The sequence below is a fragment of the Colobus angolensis genome, unplaced genomic scaffold (assembly GCF_000951035.1).
Source record: "Colobus angolensis palliatus isolate OR3802 unplaced genomic scaffold, Cang.pa_1.0 Scaffold83, whole genome shotgun sequence".
NCBI lineage: Eukaryota > Metazoa > Chordata > Mammalia > Primates > Cercopithecidae > Colobus > Colobus angolensis.
Window position 1 is genome coordinate 3,482,865 of NW_012122154.1, and position 14,888 is coordinate 3,497,752.

The 14,888-nt window shown below is 50.1% G+C and overlaps 1 protein-coding gene across 1 annotated transcript in view; it reads right to left on the reverse strand.

Annotated features, from left to right (window-relative positions):
- Positions 1–2,870: 2,870 nt before the first annotated feature.
- The window catches only part of PSMD3 (proteasome (prosome, macropain) 26S subunit, non-ATPase, 3), a 17,378-nt gene continuing 5,360 nt past the window's right edge, over positions 2,871–14,888 (reverse strand). The window contains exons 3-12 of the mRNA XM_011929863.1: positions 14,086–14,223; positions 11,960–12,096; positions 10,861–11,051; positions 10,596–10,699; positions 5,439–5,553; positions 5,213–5,332; positions 4,981–5,084; positions 4,488–4,643; positions 3,450–3,500; positions 2,871–3,324 (exon numbers count right to left, since the gene is read on the reverse strand). Coding sequence (XP_011785253.1) covers positions 3,247–3,324; positions 3,450–3,500; positions 4,488–4,643; positions 4,981–5,084; positions 5,213–5,332; positions 5,439–5,553; positions 10,596–10,699; positions 10,861–11,051; positions 11,960–12,096; positions 14,086–14,223 — 1,194 coding nt within the window. The 3' untranslated portion in view covers positions 2,871–3,246. The remainder of the gene's footprint in view (positions 3,325–3,449; positions 3,501–4,487; positions 4,644–4,980; positions 5,085–5,212; positions 5,333–5,438; positions 5,554–10,595; positions 10,700–10,860; positions 11,052–11,959; positions 12,097–14,085; positions 14,224–14,888) is intronic.

The window sequence follows — 14,888 nt, forward strand, 5'->3', positions numbered from 1 at the left end:
AAAAAAAAAAAAAGACGTTTTTTTTCTCTGAGCAATCGGTCTCAACAGTGGCTTAAAATGTTCAGTAAACCATGCTGGGAACAGATGGGCTGTCATACAGGCTTTGTTGTTCCTTCCATAGAGCACAGGCAGAGTAGATTTAATATCATTCTTAAGAGCCCTGGGATTTTCAGAATGGTAAATGAGCATTGGCTTCAACTTAAAGTCACCAGCTGCATTAGCCCTAACAAGAGAGTCAGCCTGCTCTTCAAAGCTTTGAAGCCAGGCATTGACTTCTCTTCTCCAGCTATGAAAGTCCTAGGTGGCATCTTACTCCAACAGAAGGCTGTTTGTCTACATTGGAAGTCTGTTGTTGAGTGCAGCCACCTTCGTCAGTGATCTGAGCTAGATCTGATGGATAACTTACTGCAGCTTCTCCATCAGCACTTGCTGCTTCACCTTGCACTTTTATGTCACAGAGACAGCTTCTTTCTTTCAACCTCACAAACCAACCTCTGTTAGCTTCGAGTTTTCTTCTGCAACTTTCTCACCTCTCTCTACCTTCAAAGGATTGAAGAGAGTGAGGGCCTTGCTCCACACTAGGCTTTGGCTTAAAGGAAAGTTGTGGCTGGTTTGATCTTCTTTCCAGACTCAAACTTTCTCCATATCAGCAATAATGCTGTTCTGCTTTCATATCATTCATATGTCCACCAGAGCAGCACTTTTAATTTTATTTACTATTTTTATTTATTTATTTGAGACGGAGTTTCGCTCTTTTTGCCCAGGCTGGAGTGCAATGGTGCGATCTCGGCTCACCGCAACCTCTGCCTCCCGGGTTCAAGTGATTCTGCCTCAGCCTCCCGAGTAGCTGGGATTACAGGCATGCGCCACCATGCCTGGCTAATTTTGTATTTTTAGTAGAGACGGGGTTTCTCCATGTTGGTCAGGCTGGTCTTGAACTCCTGACCTCAGGTGATCCACCCGCCTCGGCCTCCCAAAGTGCTGGGATTACAGGTGTGAGCCACTGCACCCGGCCTTTATTTTTTATTTTTTTGAGACAGAATTTCACTCTGTCGCCCAGGTTGGAGTGTAGTGGTGCAATCTTGACTCATTGCAACTTCCGCCTCCCCACTTTGAGCAATTCTCCTGTCTCAGCCTCCTAAGTAGCTGGGATTACAGGTGTGCACCACCACGTCCAGCTAATTTTTTGCATTTTTAGCAGAGGTGGGGTTTTACCATGTTGGCCAGGCTGGTCTTGAACTCTTTCAAAAAAAAATTTTTTTGGAGACAGAGTTTTGCTCTTGTTGCCCAGGCTGAAGTGCAATGGCACGATCTCAGCTCACCACAACCTCTGCCTTCTGGTTTCAAGGATTCTCCTGTCTCAGACTCCCGAGTAGCTGGGATTACAGGTGCCCATTGCTATGCCTGGCTAATTTTTGTATTTGTAGTAGAGACGGGGTTTCACCACGTTGGCCAGGCTGGTCTCGGACTCCCGACCTTGTGATCTGTCGGCCTCAGCCTCCCAAAGTGCTGGGATTATAGGTGTGAGCCACCGCTCCCAACCTGGAGCAGCACTTTTCATTTCCTTAAAGAACTCCTCCTTCACAACTTGGCTACCTGTTTGGTGCAGGAGACCTGGCTTTTGGCCTCTCTCAGCTTTCAACATGCCTTCCTCACTAAGCATAATTATTTTGACCTTTTGATTTAAAGTGAGAGATATGTGATTCTCCCTTTTCCTGTTTTCTCGTTTCAAGACAGGGTTGCACTGTCGCCCAGGTGGGAGTGCAGTGGCAGGATCTCAGGTCACTGCAGCCTCTGCCTGCACCTCCCAGGCTCAAGGCTCCTCCCACTTCAGGCTCCCGAGTAGCTGGGAGTACAGGCGCATGCCACCATGCCCAGCTAATTTTTGTATTTTTTTGTAGCAGTGGTGTTTCATTGTGTTGCCCAGGCTGATATCCAACTTCTGAGATCAAGGGATCCACCAGCCTTGGCCTCCCAAAGTGCTGGGATTACAGACGTGAGCCACCGTGCCCGGCTAAGTTCACCATCTTATATGGGTGCAATTTGTGGTGCCCCAACAATGACAATAGTAACATCAAAGATCACTGATCCCACATCACCAGAACAGATACACTCATGACAAAGTTTGAGATATTGAGAGGATTTACCAAAACGTGACCCAGAGGTGTTAAGTGAGCATATGCTGTTGGGAAAATGGCACCCACAGATTTGCTTGATGCAGGGTTGCCACAAACCTTCAATTTGTCCTTTTCTTTTTCCGAGACACGGTCTCACTCTGTCGCCCAGGCTACAGTGCAGTGGCAAGATCTCGGCTCACTGCAAGCTCTGTCTCCTGGGTTCAAGCAATTCTCCTGCTTCAGCCTCCCAAGTAGCTGGGATTACAGGCGCCCACCACCACGCCCAGCTAATTTATTTTTAGTAGAGATGGGGTTTTGCCATGTTGGCCAGGCTGGTCTCAAAACTCCTGACCTCAAGTGATCTGCCCACCTCAGCCTCCCAAAGTTTTGGGCCACACCTTCATTTTGTAATTTGTAAACTTCATGCCCGGCCACACCTTCAATTTGTAAAAACCATATCCATGAAGCACCACCCGGTGCCTATATTGGGATGTGAAGGTCTGCAGCTGGTGATGGACACATGGTACACCTTCCCTAACAAGACCTTACCAAAGCCACACAGGTACGAAACCGAGTAAACCTAGGCCCCCGACCCCAGCTCAGGGTCCCTTCATCCTCCCTTGGGCACCTCCCCATCTGCAGACCCATCAGGCCCTCAGATTACACACCTGGGGCTAGTACTCTAAGGCCAAAAAACCCAAAATCCGAGCCTGCCAATATTGCAGTGAAGTATAGCAACTGATGCACAAAGCGCTTTGGATAACTTTTTATTGTTTAAAAATCATAATCGAAGCTTCAAAAAACATACAAGCCAAGACATCCCAGTTCTAGTCCCCTACTCCCAAGAGGAGTACACAGAACTATCCTTCCCCTCCTGCTCCCACACCACTGGCCAGGACCCTGCCCGGGGAGGTCACCTGCCCACCCTCCTGCCCGCTGTACGGTAAGTCACCGGCTGGGGAGGAGCCCTGGGGGAGGTCAGGGTGGCTGGCTCCCAGCACCCCCACCCCCTGCACGAGTGCAGCCTATGAGCTGTGTGTGGGAAAACGGGGACAGTGCTCTGGGCAGGGGACCCCCAAGGGGGAAAAAGCCTGTCCCCATTTCCCCTACCCCTCCCCAGCCCCCCAGCTCAAGGGAAGCTGTCATCATCATCTTCCGCCATCTCCTTGGCAAACTCCAAGTCCTGCTGTTCTCGCTCACGCCGTTCCTGGGGAGAGAGGCAAGGGAGGCCAAAGCTTCAGAGCAACTCCCAGCCCTTCCAGACACTTCCCTGCCTCCCCTTCTGTGTGGAAGTTTGACCTTTCAGTCTCACCCAGAAAGCAGAGAGCTTACCTCTGCAGACTCCAAGTCCTTGTTGTATGATTTGGGAGGAAACCTCATGGCCTGGCGCACAGCAATGAGAGGAGATAAGGGAGGGAAGGAAGCAGGTGAGGCAGTCACGCAACGTGTACTCCCTGCATCCCTCTGTGAGCTAGACACCGGGCAGGAGACAGCGGCCCTCCAGTTACTCTAGTGGGGGGCTAGGCATCAAAGGAATTATTATAGTGCCCTGTGGGAAATGCTGAAAAAAGAGGAATAAATGACCAACTCTCTCGATTGGGCAGGGAGGAGGAAAAGGAGGAACACAGTGGATGTGGGAATGGGGAGAGGCCTTCCCGGTGGAGGATTCCATGTGGGAGGGGCCTGACCTGCACTCAGTGGGGCTGGCTGCTGGGTGGTGGGGCAGGAGCGGGAGGGGAGGCAAGACCTAAGGGACCAGGTTACAAACGACCTTGCATGTCACATGGAGTAGGGCTTAGCCGGATTTTAAGCAAGGCAGCAATATCCTAGTTTCCTGGGAGGAGACCAGAAAAAAACATGGCAACCAAATAGTAACAGCACCAAACTCAGTGCTTAACTGAGGATGAGGGCTCACCCTTTTGTGGAGCTAGATACCAGCGCCATCTTTTTTACAATTTAAACTTTGCTAACTGCCTCAATACAGGGACTTCTTTTAATCTTACCAACCCTGTGAAGCGAGCAAGACAGGTAACACCTCCCTATCAGCTTCAGAGATGGAGAAACAGAGCTCTGAGAAGTTAAATGACTCAAATTTGGAACCAAATGTAGAACCCAACCCTCTGAATACCTGCCTGGTCCTCCCTGGTGACCACATCATCCCTTAAACGCAATAGGAGAAGGCAACTGGCTATGGAACTACGGCCAAGTCCCCTTCCCATTCTGGGCCCCCTGTGCCGCAGCTCAGTGATTTTACAGAGACTGGATGGAACTTGGGCCACAAATAAAGGCAGTCTTCTCTGAGGAATCCATGAGTGTGGAGGGAGGGGCGTGCTGCTGCCAGGTGTGACTCTGCAGCCACAGGCTTCTCACCTTGACAGACATGTTGTGGATATCTAGGCAGAAGGAGATGCGCTGGTGGAAGGCCAGCTGGGGCTCTCGGGTGGAATAGATGTCAATCATCTCCTTGGATTGGACATAGCCCTTCTCGTGGTTGATGCTGGCCTCAATGACACCATCCCGGATGGCCTGCAGGCCCCCAAAGAGGAAAGTTCACCAGCATGCCCATCTTCTAAACCAGAGAAAATCTTGTTCCTTCCCATTCCTCTGCCCTCCTTATATTCTCACACTGACAAGCACTATCATAAACTCAACATGTGCACACACCTGCACTCACACACTCACATGTACATCCATTCTCTCTCTGGCAACTTCTTGGCTTCACTGCAAATGATGGGCCCTCCCTGAAATGACTACGCCATTGCTTTACCTATTGCCCTCCTTGGCCAAACTCCTCCCACTCCTGCCTCCTGAGATTGGCAGGAAAGTGACAACCTGGTCACTGTGGTTCCTGAACCAGCCCCACCTTGGCAACAATGAACTCTGCATCTTCAGGGCTATCCAACTGCAGCTTCTGGGCGATGTCGGCCAAGGAGATTCGGGAATAGGAGAGGCTGATCATGCGTACACCTGGGAGAGGAAGGAGCAATGGGGTGGGCAGGGCGGGCACAGACCCTTCACTTGCCCAAGTATACCCACTAGGTTTGCCCCGGCCTGGCTTCTGCTCCTCCAACAGCCCCTCAGATCCTGATCCACACCTGTCTTAATCACGTTGTGCCGCAGCCGGATGATTAGGGTGTAGGTCCCATCTGCTTGAAACTTCTCCCCAAACTGATCCAAGACCTGGTTGAACTTGGCTAGGTTTCCTGTCCTGACGGCTGCAGGGAGAACAGGAGTAGACTGGATGATGCAAATGGCCACAGGCATGTAAGAGGCCCCAGTGAAGGGGCCTAGCGGGCTCTGGGGTGGGGGAGCCAGCCTTACCTTGAGTCAGAAGGAAATAGGGCATGAGTGAGCGCTTGAGGGAGGGCTGGCGGAACTGCAGCCGGTCAGGGATCTCCCCCAGCAACAGCTCCACCACGATGAGAAGCTTGTGCACCTGGACAGAGTGACAGGGCAACACAGTGGGCAGGGAGCCCCATGGGCGGAAGAAGAAAAGGAAATGTGGCCTGAATTCTGCCAGATGTAGTGGGAAACAGGGAAAGGGATCGTTGTTTAGGCCCAGAGAGAGGAGGAAGCCCTGAAAACCTGTGCTGGGCATGGAATCCAAGCTCTGCCTTTGGAGCTGGGTGCTGGGAATGTGGCCTTTGGTCACATTTGGTTGCAGAGCCCTCAGCGGCGTTTCACCTGGCCACCCTGCGCACAGTCTGCTCTGAAATGACAGTGCTCTAAAGTGAGGCCAGAAGGGCGGGTGCTGTGGTTCAGCAACAGCGAGGGACCAGGGCTCGCAGGCCTGGAGAATGGAACATGCGTCAGCTAGAGATGCTCACTAGAGAGGCAGACTGTTACTGGAGAGGAGGTCATCAGTGGGTAGAATTCGTTATCTGGGTAGAGGCAGAAGTGCAGGAAGGGGCCTGGCTTCCGTGAATGAGCAGAGTATCCAGACATAGAAGGGTGGCTGGAAACCCGGGCCTGTCTTCCTCCACAGGACTGTGAGGTATTTCTGAGTGGTGCGTTTCAGTGGAGTATTTCAGCACCACGCAAGAGAACTACAGTGGAGGGAATGATGCCCCCTAACTCAGGAATTCACCAGGCGCGGAACACAAAGCAGCTAAATCGTGGGGCAGCAAGTTTCACGGGGAGGCAGGGGTTACAATGGGAGTGTGTCATCACACCCACAGCCAGGCCGGCCCTTCACCCTCCACAGGCACCACGAGGCTGCCTTGTCCCTTGGAGTAACCCATGCGTGAGGGGAAATCCCTGGAAATGGTAATTTATAAAGTGCCTTAAGGAGTCTGACAAAGCAGAAAAAGAAGGAGGGTCAAGGGTACAGATTGAAAAAGAGGCAGAAACGTGTGGGTGACTGGGGAGCTGTTAGGAAAGAGGCAGTTGGGACCACGGTCTGGGGACTGTGCCATTGCCATTTTGCATGCCAGGCTGAGCAGTTTGAAGTCTGCATGTAGAACACTTGGTGTTTAGTCTCTATTCACTAGCTAGGAAACACTGAGCAACGGGGTCCTTGGTTCCTCATCTCTAAAGCTACCAAATAACAGTATCAACACCTAGCCTGTCTCCCTCACAAGACTGTTATGATGCCCTCCAGCAGTGGGGAGCAATGGAGGCTTCCCAGGCCAGCGAAGGACAGACCTGAAGCTCTGCTTAGTAAGGCAAGTGAGTGTAAGCTGGGCTGGTGGAGAAGAAGATGACCAGGTAGAAGTGTCTGGAAACGTTAGTGGCTCGAACCATGGCGCTGGCAATATCAAGGAACAGGCAAACACAGAAGACGTGCAGATAATTTAACAGACGACCCAGTGACGGGAAGGACGGTGGGGGAGAGTCAGAGATGATCGCAAGGCCCTGATCTCCATTGGGAAAGCAGGAGGAAGGAATGGTAAGGGGGCCAAGAGGGGTCTCTTTGGGACATGTTGTAGAGAGAGATATGGGGGGTGGGAGGGGGAGCTGGATCTGTAGGCCTGATGCTCGTGAGAGGGGTCAGAGTTAGTGTTATGGGCTAAACTGTGTGCCCCTCAAGTTCATGTTATAGACCTAAATCCCAGTACCTCAGAACGGGACTGTATTTGGACATAGGGCCTTTAAAGAGGTAATTATGGTAAAACGAGGTCATATGGGTGGACCCTAATCCTACATGACTATTGTCCTTCTAAGACAAGAGCAGGACACAGACACACACAGAGGGAAGACCATGTGAAAGCACCAGGAGACAGCCATCGACAAGCAGATGAGAGAGGCCCTCAGAAGAAACCAATCGTGTCACACTTTGCTCTTGGACTTAGAGCCTCCAGAATTGTGATGAAATCAATTTTGGTTGTTTAAGCCGCCAAGTCTGTGGGAGCCTGCAGTGGCAACCCAGCAGAGTAATGGAGTTAGTAATGTACAGGCTGAAGAGCATCATGCAGGCGAGAGCTGAAGCTGGGAAAGCAAACAAGGTCACTCAAGGAGAGAATGAGGGTTTTACTATTGACAGAGAAGCTCTCAGAGTGCTCTGCTGAGGCCCAGGTGGTGAGAAGGAGCAGACAGAACACTGGAGGGAAGGGGCTGGCCAGTGCACTGTTGGGGAGGGAGCCGGGGGAGACAGGAATGGCCGCTTGAGAGGGGAAGCAGCAGGGGTGGGGGTTTTCCTCCAGGAGACTGAAGCAAACAGGTGATGGGCCAAGTCTGGAAGAGAGAGGAAGGAGTGCGATGGAAAACACAGGTAGCGAAGCTGGCATTAAGTAAAGACAAGGAGGGTGAAAATGGGTGGAGAGAGACATTCAAGTTTACAGGAGACAAGGCAGCTGCAGGAACGAATGCTAGCCGGCCTCCAGCCCTGAAGAGGATGAGCCAGCACCGCCCTCCTCAGAGCGCTCTGTGCACCAGCAGCGCTGGCATCACCGAGGGCCTGTTAGGAACGCAGACTCTCCAAATTGGAATCTACAGCTTCATCAGACCCCCAGCGGATTCTGTAAGCTGGGTGGTGACAGGGGTGTGTGAGGGCAGAGGGCTGGTTGCAGGCCTTCTCCCAAACATGCCTTCACTTCCGCCCTCTCTCTCCCTGCGCTCCCTCACCAACAGTGCCCTAGCCCAAGGCCTCTCTTCCAGCTCTCTCTACGCCTTCCTGCCACTGAGAAAATTTAAATGCCTGAAAGCCTCTCTCATGGTACATGACACATTCTATATATGTTAATTACTTGTATTTTTAGTGATTTTCAAAAGAAACTTTAGTGTCTCTCACATTGTAAGCCATCTAACATTTTGCCGACGCGAACGGTGTGTCTGAAAAGCCTTTACTTTTTGTGAAAATCCTACCCATCTCTGAAAGACCAGTTCAATTTTAATGTTTCTTTTTTTTTTGAGAGAGTCTTGCTCTGTTGCCCAGGCTGCAGTGCAGTGGCACGATCACGGCTCACTGCAGCCTCGACCTCCTGGGCCCAAGTGATCCTTACACTTCAGCCTCCCAAGTGGCTGGGACTACAGGTGCATGCCATCACACCCAGCTAAGTCTTTTATTTTTGCAGAGGCGGTATCTCCATATGCTGCTCAGGTTGGTCTCAAGCAATCTGCCACAGCCTCCCAAAGTGCTAGGATTACAGGTGTGAGCCTGTACTTAGCCAACTTTAAGATCCTTTCTCTTTCATTATTTGATCAAAAACAAATCTGACTTTCTCTGAACTTCTGAACAGAAATAAAATGAATCTCCTACTACATCGACTTAATCAACGTACCGGTCTCCTGTTCCCTGTCAAGGCACTATGGCAGTGGATGTTGTGTGAAGGTAGGAGCAGAGGTTTAAATCTGGGAAGACTAGGTCTACATCCTGGCTACTGGGCTCTGTAACTTCACACATACCCTCAAGCTTTCTGAGTCAACATTCTTTATCTCTTTGAAATACTCTAATAAGAAGAAATACCTGGCCTGGAGCGGTGGCTCATGCCTGTAATCCCACCCCTGGCCAACATGGTGAAACCCCATCTCTACTAAAAATACAAAAAATTAGCTGGGTTGGCCGGGCATAGTGGCTCACACCTGTAATCCCAGCACTTTGGGAGGCTGAGGCGGGCGGATCACGAGGTCAGGAGATTGAAACCATCCTGGCTAACACGGTGAAACCCTGTCTCTACCAAAAATACAAAAAATTAGCCAGGAGTGGTGGCGGGCGCCTGTAGTCCCAGCTACTCGGGAGGCTGAGGCAGGAGAATGGCATGAACCTGGGAGGCAGAGCTTACAGTGAGCCAAGATTGTGCCACTGCACTCCAGCCTGGGTGACAGAGTGAGACTCGTCTCAAAAAAAAAAAAAAAAAATTTAAAAATTAGCCGGGCGTGGTGGCAGGCGCCTGTAATCCCAATTACTCGGGAGGCTGAGGCAGGAGAATCCCTTGAACCCCAAAGACAGGGGGTGCAGTGAGCCGAGATGGTACCACTGCACTCCAGCCTGGGAGACAGAGCAAGACTCCATTTCAAAAAAAAGAATTAAAAAAAAAAAAAAAATTAGTTGGGTGTGGTGGCGGGCACCTGCCCAGCTACTCAGGAAGCTGAGGCAGGAGAATCGCTTGAACTCGGGAGGCAGAGGTTGCAGTGAGACAAGATCATACCATTGCACTCCAGCCTGGGTGACAGAGGGAGACTCTGTCTCAAACAAAAAAAAAAAAAATGAAAGATAGAAAAGAAAGAAAGACCACTTATCATCCTCCCTTCCTATCCCATACAGTGCCTAATACCAGGGTTGATGCTTAAATACTTGCTGACTGACAGTTCTTAAGTGGCCAAGTTTTATGTTTACTTGAGCCACTCAGCCTTATGGAGATTTTCTGGATTCCTCTGCCAGAGACAATACAGTTTCCAAATGTGAACATGAAGGACCAGATAAGAACCTGGGGTTTATATCAACACAATCTAGGTCCATGCCTGGAATGGCTGTCAGGCATGCTGGGGAATCAGGAATATTCTACACCTATCTGCCAAGGAGAACACTCTGAACATCCACTGCCAGAGGTGCAGGTAGTGTCTGCTTTGTGACACCCACAAATAGTTGTGAAGCAACCTTTTGCAGACACGGCGGCTCGCACCTGCAATCCCAGCACTTAGGGAGGCAGAGGCACAAGGACTGCTTGAGCCCAGAAGTTCTCACCTGAGCAACAGTGAGACCCCCGTCTCCACACACACACACACACACACACACAAAAAAAAAAAAAAAAAAAAAAAAAAAAAAAAGAAAAAAGTTTGAGGCTCTTCTGGATAGGAAGGTTAAGGATGCCTTTCCTAGCCACTAGCATAGGGAAGAGAACTGAAGTGGTAGGGAATGAGTAAGAGGCAGAGGCCAGGCATGGTGGCTTACACTTGTGATTCCAGCACTTTGGGAAGCTGAGGTGAGAGGACTTCTTGAGCCCAGGAGTTCAAGACCAGCCTGGGTAAGATAGTGAGACACCATCTTAATAAAAAAAAGAAAAAAAAAGAGGCAAAGGGATGATGGTGTCTGTGGCTCACCGTCTGTTTGAAGCCGACAGCTGTGTGCTGAGGGGCCTTGCGAAGGGCATTGGTCATTGTTCTCCGGGCCTCTGAGTACTCCAGCTGGATGGCTTTGATTCGCCCTGGGAGTGGAGGAGAGGAGAGCTGGTCAACAGAGTGGGGTCATCCAAACCCCCGGACAAGCCAGAGGGCCAAATGGGCCTCTTATGCACCACCCCTTGGAAAATTTGCACTAGGCAGGCCTGAGACACCTCTGATTTGTGGGCTGGGCCCCTCTGCTCACCTGTATAGTAGAGGTACCTGGCCCACTCATTGTTGTTGGCCTGCTCTGGGAACACGGACTTGGACACCAGTTTCTCAGCCTGGTCGTACAAGCTGTAGTGCAGGTAATTCCGCAGCAGGAGGTTCAGCAGGGTGGCCTGCCCATCTGCGTCATGCCGAAGCGTAGCTGTCCGGAGCCGAGCATGCAAGAAGCTTCAAGAAGGAAAGAAGAAAGACATCAAAGGCTTCAAATCACAACTCTCTGAACTGCCTTTGACTCTTCACTCTTTCTCAATTCCTTAAAAAAATTATACAAATCGCTTTTCTGGTTATTTGCTGAGTACTGAACTATTGAGTGCCTAAGGTGTAGAGTACTATTCTAGCTGCGCAAAAAGGACAAAAACCCTGCCCTTAGGGAATGCAGCCCAGTGGGGGAGGCAATGGTCACGAGGAAGAAGCACAGTGTGCAGTGTGGCAGAAGACGGGAGGCCTGTGAGGCCAGGGGAACTGCAATGGGGAATGTAGGAGGTGAGAAAGAGGAGTTGACCTTTTCAATAGCTTGGCCAAGGCAGGACTCACTGAGAAGGGATCAGTTAAGGGAAGGCTTGAAGGAGGCGGAGAGACGAGTGTTCTGGACAGAGCGGCAGCCAGTGCAGAAGCTCTGAAGAGTGTGCGGGGCACACCAGAGGAAAGGCAGGCCACTGGGGCTGAGGAACAGGAGAAGGTGACGTCTGGGAGGTCAAAATGGAGCAGATTATGTCAGGCCTTGAGGTAGTGTGAGGACTTTGCCTTTCCTTTAGATGGGAAGCCACTGCAGGTTTTGAGCAAAGAAGTAAAATATTTTCTAGCCTGTCCCTCCACCTCTAACCCACCCTCAGTCCTACCTTGATGTGGAGTGAAGAACCTGGGGACAGTTCTTTATAGTCCAGCAGTGACCCACTTCATCTAGCATCAGTCTGTCTCCCACATCCCTCACATGGCACAAGGCATGGGAACCACTGCCCCTCTTTCCTGCTTACATCTACTGGTTCATCGCCCTCTGCAGGTCCACAGTTGTGTGCTTGTGACTGACCAAGTCTCTGACCCCGAGGGCCCCAAGTGAGATCCTTGGCTGCCTGTACCTGCGCACCACATCCAGCTTGTCCAGGAACTCATAGACCCGGGCGTGATAATAGTAACACTTTGCGGCCACAAGGTCTAAGGCCCGGCGGTTCTGAGTACTGATCTTCTGCATCAGGTCGTCAGAGATCTTCTGTGCCTGGGGAGGAAGCCAAAAGATAATTAAGTGGCAGTTCCTCAAAAGGATAAACAAGGAGTTGTCATTTGAGCCAGCAATTCCTATCCTAGATATGCAGCCAAGAGAACTGGAAACTTATGTTCACATAAAAGCATGTACACAAATGTTCACAGAAGCATTATTCATAACCAAAAAGCAGAAACGACCCAAGTGCCCATCAGCTGATGAAGAGATAAACAAAATGTGGCATATCCACGAGGGAATATTACTCAGCCTTAAAAAGGAATGAAGTACTGACACACTCTACAACATGGGTCAACCTTGAAAACATGATGTGAAGTGAAAAAAGGCAGAAACCTAGGGCACGTGGTGTATAATTCCATTTACATGAAATGTCCAGAGTAAGTAAATCCTCAATAGAGATAGGGCAGATTAATAGCTGCCAGGGGCTGGGTAAGGGGAAAATGAAAAGTGACCACTAATACATATACTGTTTCTTTTTGGGGTGATGAAAATGTTCTGGAATTAGGGGTGGATATACAACTTTGGGAATATACTAAAACCCACTAAACTGTAGTACACTTTATTTATTTATTTGTTTGTCTGTTTGACAGAGTCTCGCTCTATCACCAGGCTGGAGTACAGTGGCGCAATCTTGGCTCACCACAACCTCCGGCTTCTGGTTCAAGTGATTCCCCTGCCTCAGCCTTCTTAGTAGCTGGGGCTGCAGGCACGTGCCACCATGCCCGTCTAATTTTTTGTATTTTTAGTAAAGATGGCGTTTCACCATGTTGGTCAGGATGGTCTTGATTGACCTCGTGATCCACCCGCCTTGGCCTCCCAAAGTGCTGGGATTACAGGTGAGCGCCACCACACCCGGCCTGTAGTACACTTTAAAGGGGTGAAGTATATCTCAAAAACAAACAGCCAAGTACAGTGGCACGTGCCTATAATCCCAGCTACATGAGAGGCTGAGGAGGGAGGATTACCTGAGCCCAGGAGTTCAAGACCAGCATGGTTAACATAGCAAGACCCCATCCAATAAAAACAAAACAGTGGGCCAGGCGCAGTGGCTCACGCCTGCAACCCTAGCACTTCGGGAGGCGGAGGACAGGAAATCACTTGAGCGCAGGGGTTGGAGACCAGCTTGGCAAGAATGTGAAATCCTGTCTCTACAAAAAAATACAAAATTTAGCTGGGCGTGGTGGTGCATGCCTGTAATCCCAGCTACTCAATAGGCTGAGGTGGAAGGATCACTTAAGATGGGGAGGTCAAAGCTGCAGTGAACTGTGATCACACCACTGCATTCCAGCATGGGCAACAAAGCAAGACCCTGTCTCAAAAACAACCCCCAACCAACCAACCAACCACAAACCAAAAACAGTGTGGAAAGGAAAGGAAACAAACCAGGGAATTAAGGAGTGGGACTTATTTCCTCAGTGTGCTCCTGTGACCGTGGCTATAATGAACAAAGATGCTGGCCCTAGCTGGGGGAGTGGTGGAAGTACAGTATGCAAAATGGAGCTATTAGTCCATAGTAACAGCTACCATTTATGAAAATATCATGAAAGCTTACTATGTGCAGATCATTGTGCTAGGTATTTCTAAACAAATAATTTTATGTAATGCTAACTATCTTGTAAGGCAGGAACTATTATCCCCATTTTACATACAGCTGGGAGAAATTAATTTGCCTAGGGTACAGCTGGGATTGGAACCCAGGTCTTTCTGTCTCCAAATGCCCCTAATTTTCCCCAAAGAATGTACTACGCTAGTATCCCCCACAGACCGGTACAGCATGACCACTGTGAGCCCTGTCCCACAGTGCCCAGAGCAGGAGTGGGTTCTCCTGGGATGTGGGATCAAACGCATACCTCTATGGGGAAAGAGTGTGGGTGACAGTTCTTAAGAATCAGTGATTATTTCCATTTCGTCACCGGGGACGATCTCCCTGCCAAACCCCTTGCATCACTTGGGGCTTATGAATCGCTCTCACTGCATTCTGGATACCTCTTTGTAACGCTTGCTGTTCATCATGAAGATGACCATGAGAAGTTGGAGATAGGCTTCCACTTCAGGCAGGAGGGGTGCCGATGCAGCTTTTCCCGTGCGGGGACGGAACTGTAAATCAGCCTCTGTGTCCATGGGCTAGGAGAGGACAGAAGTTACCATGGAAAAGCTCAGTCAGATCAAGTAACCAAGAATTTATTGAGCATTCACTATGTATTTCAATATATTTATTGAGTGTCTACCATGTGCCAAGATTTTGTTAGGTGCTAGGGATAAAAAAATAAAGATGACAGTCTTTCCCAAAGAAATCAAGGAGGAGTTGGGTGTGGTGGCTCACGCCAGTAGTGCCAGCTACCTGGGAGGCTGAGGCAGAAGAATGCTTGAGGCCAGGAGTTTGAGACCAGTCTGGGCAACACAGCGAGACCCCATCTCTCAAAAAATAAAAAAGAACTAGCCAGGTATAGTGGCAGGCACCTGTATTCCCAGCTACTCAGGAGGCTGAGGGAGGAGGATCGCCTGATCCCAGGACTTTGAGGCTGCACTGGGCCATAATTGTGCCACTGTGCTTTAGCCTGGGTGACAGAGCAAGACCCTATCTCAAAAGAAAACAAGTCAAGGAGGCTGAAAGTGTTACAGGAGAATAATAAACTTCTTTACAGAACATAATGGGGACATAAAGGACGATGTAAGGAACCTTCAAAGAAGCTACAACCGGCCAGGCGCGGTGGCTCAAGCCTGTAATCCCAGCACTTTGGGAGGCCGAGATGGGCGGATCACGAGGTCAGGAGATCGAGACCATCCTG